The sequence below is a fragment of the Neopsephotus bourkii genome, unplaced genomic scaffold, assembly GCF_033783945.1.
Source record: "Neopsephotus bourkii isolate Nb327-2 ecotype Australia unplaced genomic scaffold, CSIRO-AGI_Nbou_v1 NB_1589, whole genome shotgun sequence".
Lineage (NCBI taxonomy): Eukaryota > Metazoa > Chordata > Aves > Psittaciformes > Psittacidae > Neopsephotus > Neopsephotus bourkii.
The window spans coordinates 3,435,394-3,449,949 of record NW_026902065.1 but is presented as its reverse complement, the minus strand read 5'-3'; the positions used below and the strand labels follow the sequence as shown (position 1 = coordinate 3,449,949).

The 14,556-nt window shown below is 41.4% G+C and overlaps 2 protein-coding genes across 2 annotated transcripts; one reads left to right on the top strand and one right to left on the bottom strand.

Moving 5' to 3' along the window:
• Window positions 1–253: 253 nt before the first annotated feature.
• HSP90B1 (heat shock protein 90 beta family member 1) lies at window positions 254–9,697 on the top strand. Its single transcript, XM_061371886.1, has 18 exons — window positions 254–391; window positions 916–1,015; window positions 1,667–1,808; window positions 1,885–2,001; window positions 2,385–2,716; window positions 3,503–3,614; window positions 4,293–4,409; window positions 5,012–5,128; window positions 5,805–5,942; window positions 6,027–6,104; window positions 6,192–6,257; window positions 6,505–6,774; window positions 7,016–7,261; window positions 7,538–7,674; window positions 8,073–8,151; window positions 8,248–8,403; window positions 8,940–9,038; window positions 9,433–9,697. The coding sequence occupies exons 1-18, from the start codon at window positions 343–345 to the stop codon at window positions 9,460–9,462; spliced, it is 2,385 nt and encodes a 794-aa protein (XP_061227870.1). The 5' UTR covers window positions 254–342; the 3' UTR covers window positions 9,463–9,697.
• A 3,591-nt stretch (window positions 9,698–13,288) lies between these two features.
• On the bottom strand, window positions 13,289–14,536 carry LOC133222315 (ubiquinol-cytochrome c reductase complex assembly factor 6). Its single transcript, XM_061371890.1, has 2 exons — window positions 14,405–14,536; window positions 13,289–13,546 (listed from the first exon to the last, which is right to left on the bottom strand). Exons 1-2 carry the CDS (start codon window positions 14,510–14,512, stop codon window positions 13,451–13,453), a joined length of 204 nt encoding a protein of 67 aa, XP_061227874.1. The 5' UTR covers window positions 14,513–14,536; the 3' UTR covers window positions 13,289–13,450.
• Window positions 14,537–14,556: the final 20 nt, after the last annotated feature.

The following is a 14,556-nucleotide window of genomic DNA, read 5'->3' as shown; positions in this document are numbered from 1 at the left end:
TCCGCGGAAACGATTGGCCCATTGCCCCTCCGCCTGGCCAATCGGCGCCAGCCACGCTCCGTCCGCAGGAAACCGCACATGGAAAGCCGCGATTGGCGGCGATAGCTGCAGGCCCTTCCCTTCCAGACTCCCCATTGGCTGTATCTTTGGCGTGGTACGCTCCGATTTGCCAGCGGCGGAGCGGCGGCCCCCATCCTCCAGCGCCCCGCATTCATAAGGCGGAGGGGGAGGGCCGCTGCTGCTCCTGCAGGCTCAGCGGCGGCGGCCGGTTGGTGACGGGGTCGGAGCGCGGGGTGGGGGCGCTGGAGGCCGTTATCGTGTGCGACCGCAGCCCACGTCGCTATGAAGCCGGTGTGGGGGCTCGCTCTGGCGTGTACGCTGCTCCTGGCCGGTGAGTGCCCGCGGACTTCTAGAAGCTTCTGTCGAGTAGTGGCTGGGGGCGGGGAGAGGCTGGGGGTCGGCCAACAGTTCCCCCCACACCTCTCCACGCACTCCCCCCACCTTTTCCCTAGGGTAAGGGAGATGGGGGCCGACGAGAAGCGCGGTGGGGCCCTTGGTGTCTGAAGGGCGGGGGGGGTCCCCTCCTTGCGTCCCCGCCGCTCTCTGTGAGAGCGGTGCCCAGTCTCCTGCTATGCTCTCCCCAAGCCGCTGCCAGCACCTCTTTTCGGTGACTGGGGTGGCAGGGAGAGGGGGCCGGCCTCTGTAATGCTGCTCATGCGCGGCCACGGGCGGGGAGTGGGGGGAAGGGTTTGTCTTCTTACACCATTGGGCTGTCTCCGGTTGGACTGAACTTTCTTCAGGGAGTAGAATAAAAGGGGCAGGACTGAGGCGAAAACTATGGGGATGGTAAGTGGAAAAGTTCAGTAGTGTGTAGTGGCGCTCAGGTTCTTAAGGTTGGATTCCGTGTTTTCCCAGTATCGGTTAGAGCTGAAGAGGTGGATGTAGAGGGGACCGTGGAAGACGACTTGGGTAAAAGCAGAGAAGGGTCCCGAACAGATGATGAAGTTGTTCAGAGGTTAGTACCTGAGGTGCTGGGTAAGTTACTTCTGAAACTCTAAGGCTTTTCTTTGCTTTTGAAGGGTCAATTCGAGCATCAGTAATGCCTAAAGGCTCAGAAATAAGGGGAGAAAGGAGAAACACCACGCAAAAGAGAGACCTAGTTACTTAAATGACTGAATCCTGCTAAATAGAAGCAAGTCTGAGAACTTCAGATTCAGAAATATTCAAGTTGGTTTTGACTAATACCAGTAGCTAACATAAACCGCAATATGTTCATAGGGATTTTCTCCTGCATTTGGTAAATGTAGTCAGTTCCGTGCCTTCTGATGAAATAGCCTATGCCCACGAACCACCTCATCTCCTGTGAGATCCACATGCTGAGGATTACAGTGGTTTTAACATACCTGTGTTTTTTCCTGAGTTTCTTTTTTAGGGAAAACAAAGTCTTTCTTGGAAGCATGAATTTTCACTTAAGTTCTAAATTAACGTGATGCAGTTGAGGGGTAGCTATTCCTGCACTTACTTGATAGTATTACTTTTGGGCTATGGCAGTGATTAGGAGGCTTAGTATTTTTGTAATTACACTATTATTGCTGTTGCTGGATGATAAAATTAGCGACACTCTTTATAGGCAAGACTATTTGACAGGTTTTCTTTGTCCTAACAGAGAGGAAGAAGCTATCCAACTAGATGGCCTAAATGCATCCCAGATCAAAGAAATCCGAGAAAAATCGGAGAAGTTTGCATTTCAAGCAGAAGTCAACAGAATGATGAAACTTATTATCAATTCTTTGTATAAAAATAAAGAGGTTAGTGCCTTTGAATAGAACATGCTAGAAATCTTTGTGTGTGTTCTAGAAATCTGAGCACTAATTTCTGTTTCAGATTTTCCTCAGGGAACTTATTTCAAATGCTTCGGATGCTTTAGATAAGATACGGTTAATATCCTTAACTGATGAAAATGCTCTGGCTGGTAATGAGGAACTTACTGTCAAAATCAAGGTAAGAAGCATTAGGAACAGTCATCTCTTACAGAGGAGCAGTGGGAGGAATGTAAAAAGATAGTGGATCATAAAATGTAAATTTCTGGCTTAATACTGATGAAAATGGAAACTAGGACCACATCAGGACCTTTGCAACTGACTTTGTCAAATACTGTTCTTTACTGGTGAAAATACATTTCTGTTTCTATGAGGAGTAACTGAGGTATTGAAATACTGCAAAGTAGGTTTACTTCACTCTTGTAGTTACTGCATATTTAATTTTATTGTAGCCAGGCATGAATGTGAATAGCTGCTGTTCTACTTAATACTTTTCTGTGGCACCTTATTAGGTATTAAAATTCAAAATAAAGTTAATACTGCATCTTTTTTTTTTTCTTTCAGTGTGACAAAGAGAAGAACATGCTTCATGTTACAGATACGGGTATTGGCATGACTAAAGAGGAGTTGGTTAAAAACCTGGGTACCATTGCAAAGTCTGGTACAAGTGAATTCTTAAACAAGATGAATGAAATGCAGGATGATAGCCAGTCAACATCTGAGTTAATCGGCCAGTTTGGTGTTGGCTTTTATTCTGCTTTCTTAGTAGCAGACAGAGTTATTGTCACATCAAAACACAACAATGATACTCAACATATTTGGGAATCTGATTCAAATGAATTCTCTGTGATTGATGACCCAAGAGGAAACACTTTAGGACGTGGCACAACCATAACGTAAGTAGTAAATTTCTTTGGAGTTAAAAGAAAAAAGTGTTGGTGTGTTTTGCTTATTGGAATATGTGGATTATTTTAGAATTGTGACTGTAATACATTGCTTGCTTTTTCTAATACAGCTTTTTTCAGTGGAATAGAACATCCAAAATAAATATAGTTCACATTCCGTTAGATAAACCAAGAGAGCCATGAGCATCTTGACAACTGTCAGCAAGTAATTCCAGACAGTTCAGCTGCCTGCATAGTCATTTGGTTCCTCACACCATTGTGACCCCTCGAAACCTATATAAGGCTGTAGAGCTGCCTCTGGGAAAGTGGCTGCTGCTTATATACCAGTGGAACCGATCTGATGCAAATCTTAAACTGGAGATAATTTGACAGGCCTGTTTTCATGGCTTTCATGAGCAGATTGGTTTACTTGGTCAGTGTTCAGATGACTTCTTCCTGAAGAAAGCACTTAGCATGAAGAAGTTCATCTTGGTGCTCTAGTTCCAAGTAGAGCTAGTAAGAATTCATTAAACTCCTGCTAAGTATGGTGTTTTGAGGTTTTCATTTAAACTCCTGGTTAGTGTCTGTCCCAGTTGTTGAAAACAACCCTTCCTTCTTGGAGCAGTTCAGTAGGGATTCTGGTTTTTAAGAATCACTTTGAGCTTAAGTAATAAAGGCTCACCTGAATAAATTTGAATCTCTACAGCTGCAAAAGAAGGAAGATGCATCTCTTCCTGTAAAACTACTTTAAAATACTTGTCCAGCACTTTAATTGAGCCTTTCTTTCATTTTCTTTAGCCTTGTTTTGAAGGAGGAAGCATCTGATTATCTTGAGCTGGATACTGTTAAAAATCTAGTAAAGAAATACTCACAGTTCATAAACTTCCCCATATATGTGTGGAGCAGCAAAGTAAGTATATTTAACAGATCACTGTAGAGTATGACCTTTGGTTGTGAAAACTCTAGCCAGATCTTTCAGGAAGGATGAGGGAATACTATAGAATTTGTTTGGTTTAGTTTCCAAAAGACTTCTGTTCCTAACACTTTTGAGTAGTATAACTAGTTAGTTACTTGCTGAAAGTTAGTGTATTGCTAAAATTACTAATTTTCAATGAACTTTTTTATTCTGACTCAAAGAACTTTACCAAAGGAAAAAGACTGAATTATTAGAAAGGATATTTCTTCCACTGGCTTTGGTAGCTGGAAGCTGTGGTAAGCTCTCAAGCAGGGCCATGGTTAGGTGTCCTAAAAGAAGGGCAGCATCTTAACTTTTAGGCCTGCTTTTCCGTTTTCTCAGTGAAGCACTAAGTTATATCACCAAAGCTTCTGATGAGCTTTATGTGTAAAGCTAAACATAAAATTATAAAAAACTTAAGTTTGAGTACAGTGATTTCCCAGTGTATTGAAGGAGAGCATGTATTCATGAAAAATACAGCTAAAAACCATAGCTACCTATAAATGCTTGCAACAGGCAAACAGCACAAGTTAAACTAGCACTCTTGAGAGATTAAGCTGTTTGAAAGGATCTTAGAGCATACTTCATAGGAAGCCAAAAAGTCCAAGTCCTCACTCTCGGTTGTCTCTTTAGACAGAGACTGTTGAAGAACCCATTGAAGAGGAGGAAGCAAAGGAGAAAGAAGAAACAGATGATGATGAAGCTGCAGTTGAAGAAGAGGAAGAAGAAAAGAAACCAAAGACTAAGAAGGTGAGCATTGTCAGACTTTTATTTTGCAGCTCATGTCAGGTATCTCAGTAACTTTCACAGGTAGTCTTCCAGATGCATTTCAGTAGCATGTGTATGCTTTCAAACAGCAATTCCTGTTTTGAGTGCAGTTAGATACCTTGTCAGTAAAGAATATTATAAGCAAAACAGATTTTGTTGAAATCAGGCAAATGACTGGCACTTGACAGCGTCATTTGCCTTGTGAGGCAGTGGTCCCTGGTCTGCCTATAAATACATGAACAGCAGTGGACTCCAGTAATCTGACACTGTTGACTAATTTAAATTGAGCACACTCTGTTGGAAAGCTTATTTTGGAATGGCAGTAGAATAGAAATACTGATACTCAGTGAATGTGTTCAGTGTACACAGGACACACTCTAGTGAAGAAGAGTTTTGTTTTCATGTTTTACATTAATTTGTATATTTGAAGGAGAATGTCCACTTACTTTGTAAATAAGAGCATGTATTTTTGACATGCTATTGTATTACATTGCCTTAGTGACATTGTAGCCTCAGTCGAGTGTCTTTGACTTAACCTGAAGTAAAGACTGAGTCTTGACGAACTACTGCGTTCACATACCTAGGTTGAAAAGACTGTCTGGGACTGGGAGCTCATGAATGACATAAAACCAATCTGGCAGAGACCATCTAAAGAAGTTGAAGAAGATGAATACAAAGCATTTTACAAAACCTTTTCCAAGGTAAGCTCTGAGCCTCAAGATTGTTCCAAAGTATAAACAAAACTGAAGGTTTACATCATGGACTGTTTCTGAAGAAGTAACTGCTGTCAGTAGGTAGACAGAATTGTGGTGTGCCTAGGAGGAACAGCATTTGAGTCAGGAGTTAATACTCTTTCCAGAGAGATGGTACTACGCACCCAAGTGTTGAGTGGCTTGGGTTTAAGAAGTGGCATGTTCTAGCTCATATGGAGCTTGCCAATCTTTGCCAATCTTTGATTGCAAATCAGATGCTGACAGTGAAATTCTTATTCAGTCTGAGAGTGGTGGTGTTTGTGTTGTACATGACAGAAGAAAGAGATACCGCTTTCTAGAAATGTCTATGTTTAAATGTGATGTAATGCTGCCTCAGGAATCTCTTAACTGCTGTGGTAATACTGTATTGGTTACTGTGCTGTTGGTGGTTGGCTTGTTAAAACTTAACAAAGAAAAAGGGCAAGAAGAAAAAACCTATGTCTTGTGGAAAGTTAGTATTATGTAACTCCGCTAATCTGAAACTTTTTGTGTCCATAATAACCATACTATTGCTAAATAGGTTAATTGTAAAATAATTGTACTTATTTGGCAAACTTATATTTTTACTGGAAATGTTTTAACTCTGATTTTTCCCAAATCAACTATAAGAATTCTGTCTTCACAGGAACATGATGACCCAATGGCTTACATCCACTTCACTGCTGAAGGGGAAGTAACTTTCAAATCTATCTTGTTTGTTCCTAATTCTGCTCCACGAGGCCTGTTTGATGAATATGGATCAAAAAAAAGTGATTTCATTAAGGTAGGATAAGGAAGCGTGTGGGTATGTTTTCATGTCTTAAAAACCACAAACCTTTAACCTGGCTGCTGTCCTCCTGTAATTCAGCTGTATGTTCGAAGAGTGTTCATTACTGATGACTTCCATGACATGATGCCCAAGTATCTTAACTTCGTTAAGGGTGTTGTAAGTATCATAAGTCTTACTTTTTACTGCTTTTTTTTCCGTCTTCACCTACTGTTAGCTATACTTAAAAGCTTTTTCCTCAATTAGGTGGATTCTGATGATCTTCCTTTGAATGTATCTCGTGAAACACTTCAGCAGCATAAATTGTTAAAGGTAAGCTAATTGATCTTGCATTCCTTCATTGTAACATGACAAAGATTTAGAAGAATGATGGCTTGATTAATTTTATGTTATATGTATAAGCTAAAGTATAGGAAACCCACAAATTGCTGTTTTCAGACTATTTCTGTTTGCTTCAAATTGGGGACACCAAGTGTCTTGAATCCATTTGTTGCAGTAGGGTGAATTGAGGGTTCTTCCAAGTGCTTATTGTTATAACTTGGTATTGCTGCTTTTTTAGGTGATCAGAAAAAAACTTGTTCGCAAAACTCTTGACATGATAAAGAAAATTGCTGAAGAAAAATACAATGACACATTCTGGAAAGAGTTTGGTACTAATGTAAAGCTTGGAGTTATTGAGGATCATTCCAATCGTACACGACTGGCTAAACTTCTTCGCTTCCAGTCTTCTCATCATGAAAGTAACCTCACAAGCCTTGACCAGTATGTGGAAAGAATGAAAGAAAAACAAGACAAAATTTACTTCATGGCAGGTGCCAGCAGGAAGGAGGTATGTGAATGTGGAAGAAAGAGGGAAAGGAAAAAAGTTATACAGCTCCTAGCTACAGTAGTACCATAAACATTGTAAACTCTGTATTCTCTGTAAATGTGAACATTCCATGCATGTGTTACTACTGCAGTTAAGTTTTCCTTGTACCAGATTCTGTCAAATAGCTGTACAGGCATCAGTAGCTGCTGGTACTAGTGCAATGAAACTGGCATCTGATCTATTTTATTTATTTTTGTCTTAGGCTGAGTCTTCACCATTTGTTGAACGTCTTCTGAAAAAGGGTTATGAAGTGATCTATCTTACTGAACCAGTAGATGAATACTGCATTCAGGCTCTGCCAGAATTTGATGGCAAGAGGTTTCAGAATGTAGCTAAAGAAGGAGTTAAGTTTGAAGAAAGTGAGAAATCTAAGGAGAGTCGGGAAGCCTTGGAAAAGGAATTTGAACCACTCTTAAACTGGATGAAGGACAAAGCTCTAAAAGACAAGGTAAAATGTTACGTTGTATGTAATGCTTATTTGTAAATACTGCTGTACTTGCTACAACACACTTTGCAGATTGTTTAAGCATAGACTTGAGAGTGGCCTTTCTTTTTATGAATAAACATATGTGTTTGATATTGTCAGTTTCAGGAAAATAAGAATTAGAATGGCATCTTTGAAATTACAGAATTTTCTGAAGGCTCTGAGTTTACCTCCTTTTAGTCCCTATATACGCTAGTAGTTCTGTGAACTGACATTAAGGCTGGGGTTTTTTTTCTGCAGATCGAAAAAGCTGTGCTATCTCAACGTTTAACCCAGTCTCCATGTGCTCTTGTGGCTAGCCAGTATGGATGGTCTGGTAACATGGAAAGAATCATGAAGGCTCAAGCTTACCAAACTGGGAAAGATATATCTACAAAGTAAGCTTTCAGTTACATAGCAGTAGACCTGAACTGTAGTAGACCTCCTGTGCTTAGTGTGGGCACAACAAGCTTCCACCTAGTTTAGATGATCCTTCATATTTTTAAGGTCACTTACAACAGAGGTGCAGTCTCCCTCATAGTCTTACCTGGTTATTTTGAAGCCAAATACGTGAAACTGCCTTGTGAGCAAGACTCATCAGTGGCATTTGCTATATCTAACTTTGTGACAAGAGAAGATGAAGTTTCTTAGTAATCCGAATGCTTTTTAGAGTTAAGCTTAGTATTAAAAGTGGGGCAGGGGGAGGAATACGCTTACTGTGGCTGTAATTGGTATTCAGGGGTTTAAAGATGTAGCTGTACTTCAAAACTTACTAATGTACTTCTGTTCTTTTCAGTTACTATGCTAGCCAAAAGAAGACATTTGAAATTAATCCCAGGCATCCACTGATCAAGGACATGCTGAGGCGAGTCAAGGTAAATAAATAACAGTAGTGGAATACTGACTACTTGGCTGCATACAACCTGGCTAACAGTTCTGCATTTTCTGTTTTAAATGCTCTTCTGCATTAGGAAAATGAAGATGACAAAACAGTTTCAGATCTTGCAGTGGTATTGTTTGAAACCGCAACTTTGAGATCAGGTTATATGTTACCAGACACCAAAGAATATGGAGACAGAATAGAAAGGATGCTTCGTTTAAGTTTAAACATTGATCTGGATGCAAAGGTTAGTTTGTCTTCAACTTTTGGGGCTTAATAATTGACTGATCGGTAGACATGCATAAAATGAAATGCATCTGGCTTCCTACACTTAGGAGGACCACTGGGAGACTAGTGCAAGTATGTGGGTGGGAAACTAGAGTCCATACTCAATGCTCCTGTCTTCCTTTCCACCCTTTTCTGTTCCTTTGGGATTCTGCTTTCTTACGATGCTTCCTGAGTGTTGTCCTTAACAAAGTGATTTTTCTGTGGGAGTAAATTAGGGGCCAAAGGCATGTGTACCTGTCTCATAATGGATAAATTAGTAAATGGGTATACATAATATGGGTTCTCATAATGCTGTGCAAGGACTTAGGCTGGGTGTCCTGCCACAGGGGGCACGATTAATGTGTCAGTGCTAAAAAGATTTTGCTTTCTCCTTCAAGTAGCTTAGGACAAGTGTTAGGAACTGATAGTGAATACTTCCATAGCCTGTATTTAGCTAGTGAACAACTAATAAGTGTCCTAAGCAAATGAAGCAAGTTGCTTGTGCCCTTCCTACAGGTGGAGGAGGAACCTGAAGAGCCTGAAGATGCAGCTGAGGAGACAGAGCAAGATGAAGAGGAGGTTGATGCTGATGCTGAAGACAGTGAAACACAGAAGGTATGGTCTAAAGTTTGACTTCTTACCTATATTAGTGTGGTTTTGTCCATGGTGCTGCCTGGCAACAAATGGTGCTCATTTTACCTTTCTTTACAGTAGTTTTTACGGTGAGGTGCTCCAAGCTTTTCTTGGAGGGGGAAAAAAACCTGCAGTGTAAATGACATGGTCTGCTGCTAGGTCTACATTTGAGTACACTGAAAAAGTATTTTTCTTTTAATAGCAAAGTCTTAACATGCCATCATTTGAACAGAAGTTTGACTTTAATACCTCAAAAAGTTGTATGAGTGCTTTGCAAAAGCATCAGCAAGGGTTAGGTTCAGTTCTTGTGGGACAGCTTTTGTAACCTTTTCCACCTTCAAAAACCGAGATTCTTACTCTCTTCTTGTCTTCACAGGAATCCACAGATGTGAAAGATGAACTGTAAGCTCCACTCAACTACTGTCCTGCATTGGGGGGTTAAGAGGGAATGTGAATTAGGTTGTTGTTTTTTTCCACTGTAAAATGTTGAGAGATGGTAATGGGGTTTAAGGGTGCAGGAGAATATTTTTTTTTTTAAGTTCACTTTTCTAAAAACATTCCTCATGAATGTAAATTTGTATTATTTAACTGAATTGGTGTAAAATCTTGTCATGTACAAAATAAAATGTTCCCAAACACCACTAACTCTAAAATTTATACATAATAAGCTCATCTTCTGCGCTAGCACAAAGAAACAAAGGGATTGCCTTGAGTGTTTGGGTCCTTTGTACAACAGGCAGTTTGCAGTCCTTGTGCCTGTCCGCACTGGCACAGCCACACTTAACTGTTGTAGCCTGTAATTGTGGTTAGGTTTTGGTTTAACAAATGTGCTGCACTGTTTAGCCAAAATGTAACTGGTATGCTGAGAGCATACCATTCACAAAGTAAGTATTCAAGAAGCTATGTCTACTGTCATCTTAAGAAAGATGAGATAGGGCATTTATAAATGGCATTGGAACTGATGTCCTGCCAGCTTGCACTGGACTAGGTATGACTTGACCTCGCTCACAGAATAGGCAGGGGTATCTTTTACAGCTGTGACAAGGAGAGAAAAAGACATTTCCTTCCATTAAATACATGAACAGCCTGCAGTGGTTTACTGCCTGTGAGCATACGCTGTCCTCTGTGGTATTTGGTAGCCCTGCCTTTGACTTGTAGATACAGCAGTGCTGCTTTCCATGTTTTTTTTAAAGTTAGAAACTTATCTCTTACAGTTGTTGCTCATTTAATGCTGTTGTTCCTGGACTTTCACTCCTGTTCTGTTTCTTGGCAAAGTTCTGTAGGTACTTAACTGTCACTCACACTAAATCTGTTGATACCAAATTGTAATGTAGACAGGTTAAACTAGAGGCACTGCTTTCTCTTCTATTCATTATGTTAGCTTTATGTGGTGTTTGGGTGAAGCACTACATTTTCTTACTAGTGCCTCTACTTTGAAAACACCTTCATGTGGCTGGTAGAAAGTGTTTATGCTCTAATGTTTTGTTTGTGGTATTTCTGCCTTGCTCTGGAAGAAGTACATAGGAGTAGTAGTTCTGTACAGTGACTTCACTGAAGAAACACTCTTGGTTAACGCAAGTTTTGTGAAGTTGGCAGTTCTGCAGTCTGAAGCAAAATACACTGTTCCAAATTAGGTGAGGGTACTGAACACTGACATGAAGGAGTTGAGTTGCTTTCCATTTACTTTACTAGGGTTCTGTATCACCCAAATACTGTTTCCATGCAATAAACACAAATGCCATGTATCAGTGTGGTTATTGTGTTAGGGTTTATACAGAGATGTTGGCTTTATTGAAGTATGATGCCTGAGAGTTCAAGGAAGGGGAGCCTAGTTTTGGGTTTTGTTGGGTTGGTTTTTCTTTTAGCGAGTTTGGGATTGTTTTGGGTTTTGATTACGTGTACTCAAGAGCCTTTTGTTGTTAGGGCATGTGGGCAGTATTCTACCTGTAGACTGTAGTTCAGTAGCTAGCAACAGTGACTTCAATAGCAGTCTGCTGGTTTTTGGGCAGGTGCACCCTTTCTTCTTAAAGCATGGTTCTCTTACTATGGCAGTGCAACTTTTGTGCTCTATAGTAATCAACTGCTGCTGAGATTTTGATTTCATACTTCCTAAAGTATCAGTTTAGTAATGCACTTCTCAATATTATCAATGCATACCTTTCCTTACCTGTTTGACCAGCCTGAGTAGCAAATACGGCAGGTGCCTGCTGCATAGTTAGGAGAGTTTTCATAGCTAACAAAGCGGAGTATCAGAAGCATAGGGTTGCTTGCTATACTGTTCTTAACCTGTTACTTGTAGACTTGAGCAGCTGAAGTTCTTGCTGCCTTGATTAGTTTTAGGATAACACACCCAATTTCAGAAATAATAAAGAGCACACCTGAGAATCATGCTTTGCACTTTGTCTTCCTCGGCTGATTCTGTAACATACAACATGCAGTGGTCCAGCTGCTTCCTTGGCCCTGGACTGACAAGTGTTTGCTATTAATAAGCACAAACTGCACTTGTAAGCTTGCTTTTTGGGTCAGCTCTGTGAAGCAAAGTGGTGTCAACGCTAGAAGTGTTTGTTTCCCAGTCAGCCTCAGGCTCGCTCAGTGCTGCAGTCACCAGTTCTGGGGTTGTCACCTCATTTGTTAAAAGCCAGTGCATGGTCAGCTTTGTTCCAAATGGGCACCAGTTCCTTTAGTGCTAGAGAAGGCTAGGATAAAACATGCTCCCTGTTGCTCACTTGCCATCAGCAGCAGGATCCATTTAGAAATCCCAGCATATCACAACTGGTAATCTCCCTCTGCAGCCTTTAGAAAAGCAGGTCAAAAATCAACACCACAATGACAGATATCCTGCAAACTTGAGTACCAGGGTAATGGTTGGTGAAACCTGGCTTTTTAAAGGGATATCTGAAAAAACTGCTGTTGCTGATGTAGTTAGAAGAGGAATAAAACACTGCTGAACTACTCAATTTTGTCTCAATAAACTTATGCTGAGGACATAGTGAAACAACTTAGTTTTGCTTAGGAACAGTGAAGGAAAATGTTTCACCCAGAAATGAACCTGGACTGGTAAGATGTTCTCACTGCTTGATTTCTTTGGGCTTAGCAGCTGAAGTTTACTTTGGAGCCTTTTTATTAGTGACTGCAGTCACTGATAAGGGTGAGAGAGCAAACCTGTCATAGAGTAATGCAGGCATGGGCAGATAAGAACAGGAAAGGTTCTCATTCTGTGCAGTTCCTTCTGTAGGTTAGCCAATAGTTGCAGAAGTCTGGGAGCAAACCTTTCTTCTTAGGAAAGCCACTCCAACTTTAAACATAAATAAACTAACAGCTTCACAGCTGTAACAGATGTACAAGTAGCACTGTCAGCGATTGTTGCTGTATGCCTCTGCTATTAAAAGAGCTTATAGGTTTTTTGCCACTAGAAATTTGGAGCTTTTTTGTTTCCTTAATGGGCAATTTGTCAGACTGTGATTTTCTTTCCTCAGTTAAACCTGAGCATGTGCCTTGCTCAAGGAAAGCAATCCCCATTCTTCACCAGCTCTAATGCATACCGGTTGTTGCACTGTCCTTGTATAACTCTTATCTTTGCATCTATCACCTTGTGTGTCTTCTCAAGTTCCCGTCGTGGGAGTTTTGCGGCAATCCTATTTCAGGACTGAAAGCTAAACCTGCACTGTATTTACAGCTGTCAAAGTCAGTCATAAATGGAGGAAGATGTCCCAGTGGAGTACAACTGTACACAATTTCAGTGTAATCTGTGTGTATTCACCCCATTTTAACACAACCATGTTGTAAGATCCTCCCCAGCCTTACAGCAGACCAAAGTAGATTTCCTCACAGTGATACAGACAGAACACCAATGTTAACTTTGTTAGGGCAGTTAGCACGAAGATGAGGCTAGTGCCAAAACTGCTGCCATAAGGAATCTGATCTGTACCTGCTGTCATTTACTGCATTCCATTCTGGGTTACATCCAGTACTACTCAGTTTTACAAGGGGGAAAACGCCAACAGGTAAGCAGGGTTCTGCAGATGAACAGCAGAGCTTACTGAGCCTAACGAGAGGCCATAAAAACCTGAGTTTTCAATATACTAACCATCCTGTTCTTGTGAATCGGCTGAAAAGTTTCAAATTCCCTCAGACTTGCCACTGTGAGTTTGCATCTTTTATTCTGAAGGATACTTTACACTGTCATCAACATGAAATCATAAGCATTTTGGCACACAACTGACTAGACCTGCAACAGTATTTGCTGTACATTTATTTTTACCACTGCCTGTAACTGTTCGAAGGAAACAAAAACTTAAGAAAGGAGCACAGGATTTCACACAGATTTCTGCAGTTGAGGCAGCTGAACAAGTGTTTTACCAGTTCTGGTTTTCATAGTGTTAAGTAAAGTCTGCTCACTGTTGTGAAGTCTGAACGTTGCTTGATCTTGCTTTTAGACCCAACAGTTCTGTTTGCAGTTCTCCAGGCTTAGGAGGTACTTCAGGGATGCTCTGTTCAAAACAGGAAGACATCAGCACAGTGGCAGAAACAAAACTCACAAAGCAGTAAATCAGCACACTGTAAGAGATGGCACTACAGCTAAGTTGCGATTGCCCTCTTTTTTGAGCACAGTACTAATTCTTACATGCAAAACATCTTAAAAGTCGACCTATACCCCTTTTTATAATTTGGCTTTTAAAGCAGCAAAACATGATTTGAAAGAACGGTACAAAAAGAAGGAATGGACAGTTTGTTTTGAGAGAACAAAGCTTTCTGCCATTAAGAAAATAAGCTTGGTTGGGATGTCTACTACAGCTGCAGCTTCCACACAGGTTCTTGGTGACAGAAGAATAAGTTTTACGGCTTCTATTGCTCTATTTTAGAAATTTAAGCACCAAAACTGGAGATGAAATTTAAAAGAAGGAAAAGACACCAGATGCTGTTTGAAGACCTACACCTCCTCAAAATGTATGCTACTTGAAACAGGTGTAGATCATTAGATCATTCTGAATACATACACCTATGAAAGCCACAGTGGATTAAAACACATAAATACTTTCACGTCAATGACTTGAGTCTCACCGCAAAAACTTTCATGTGGCAGCTCAAGCAGGAATAAAAACCCTGTTTTAAGCCTGGTATGGCCCCTTCTCGCCACTTCTGCGCGCTGTTCCCAAACCCGGGCTCCCCACAGCAGCCAGCACCGCTCTCCTGTTAATGGCACCATGTCCCTAGCTGGAAGGCAGCTGCGCAGGGACGCCCTGACCACTGCTCCGCTTTGAGCCCTGAGGCCAAACCCTCTCCCCAAGGAGCCCCACCGCCCCACCGCCGACAGGCTCCGTAACGCAACCGGCCCCGCGGGCACTTACAAGGTCGGGCCGGTAGTACCTGTGCACCACCTCGGCGCCCGCGAACATAGCCAGCAGGCTGGCCGTCAGCGTCTTCAAATAGGTGGACCACGGCACTCCGGCGGGCATGGCCACAGGGCTCGCCGACCGCTACCGCCCACCAGCCACCCCCC

What these genes read in the sequence shown, in the direction of transcription:
- HSP90B1 (XM_061371886.1), top strand. Translation starts at nt 343, where the DNA reads ATGAAGCCGGTGTGGGGGCTCGCTCTGGCGTGTACGCTGCTCCTGGCC. An exon ending in GGGAAAGATATATCTACAAA is followed by an intron (nt 7,675 to 8,072) that starts GTAAGCTTTCAG and finishes TGTTCTTTTCAG; the next exon opens with TTACTATGCTAGCCAAAAGA. An exon ending in ACATTGATCTGGATGCAAAG is followed by an intron (nt 8,404 to 8,939) that starts GTTAGTTTGTCT and finishes CCCTTCCTACAG; the next exon opens with GTGGAGGAGGAACCTGAAGA.
- LOC133222315 (XM_061371890.1), bottom strand. Translation starts at nt 14,512, where the DNA reads ATGCCCGCCGGAGTGCCGTGGTCCACCTATTTGAAGACGCTGACGGCC. An exon ending in GGTACTACCGGCCCGACCTT is followed by an intron (nt 13,547 to 14,404) that starts GTAAGTGCCCGC and finishes TGTTTTGAACAG; the next exon opens with AGCATCCCTGAAGTACCTCC.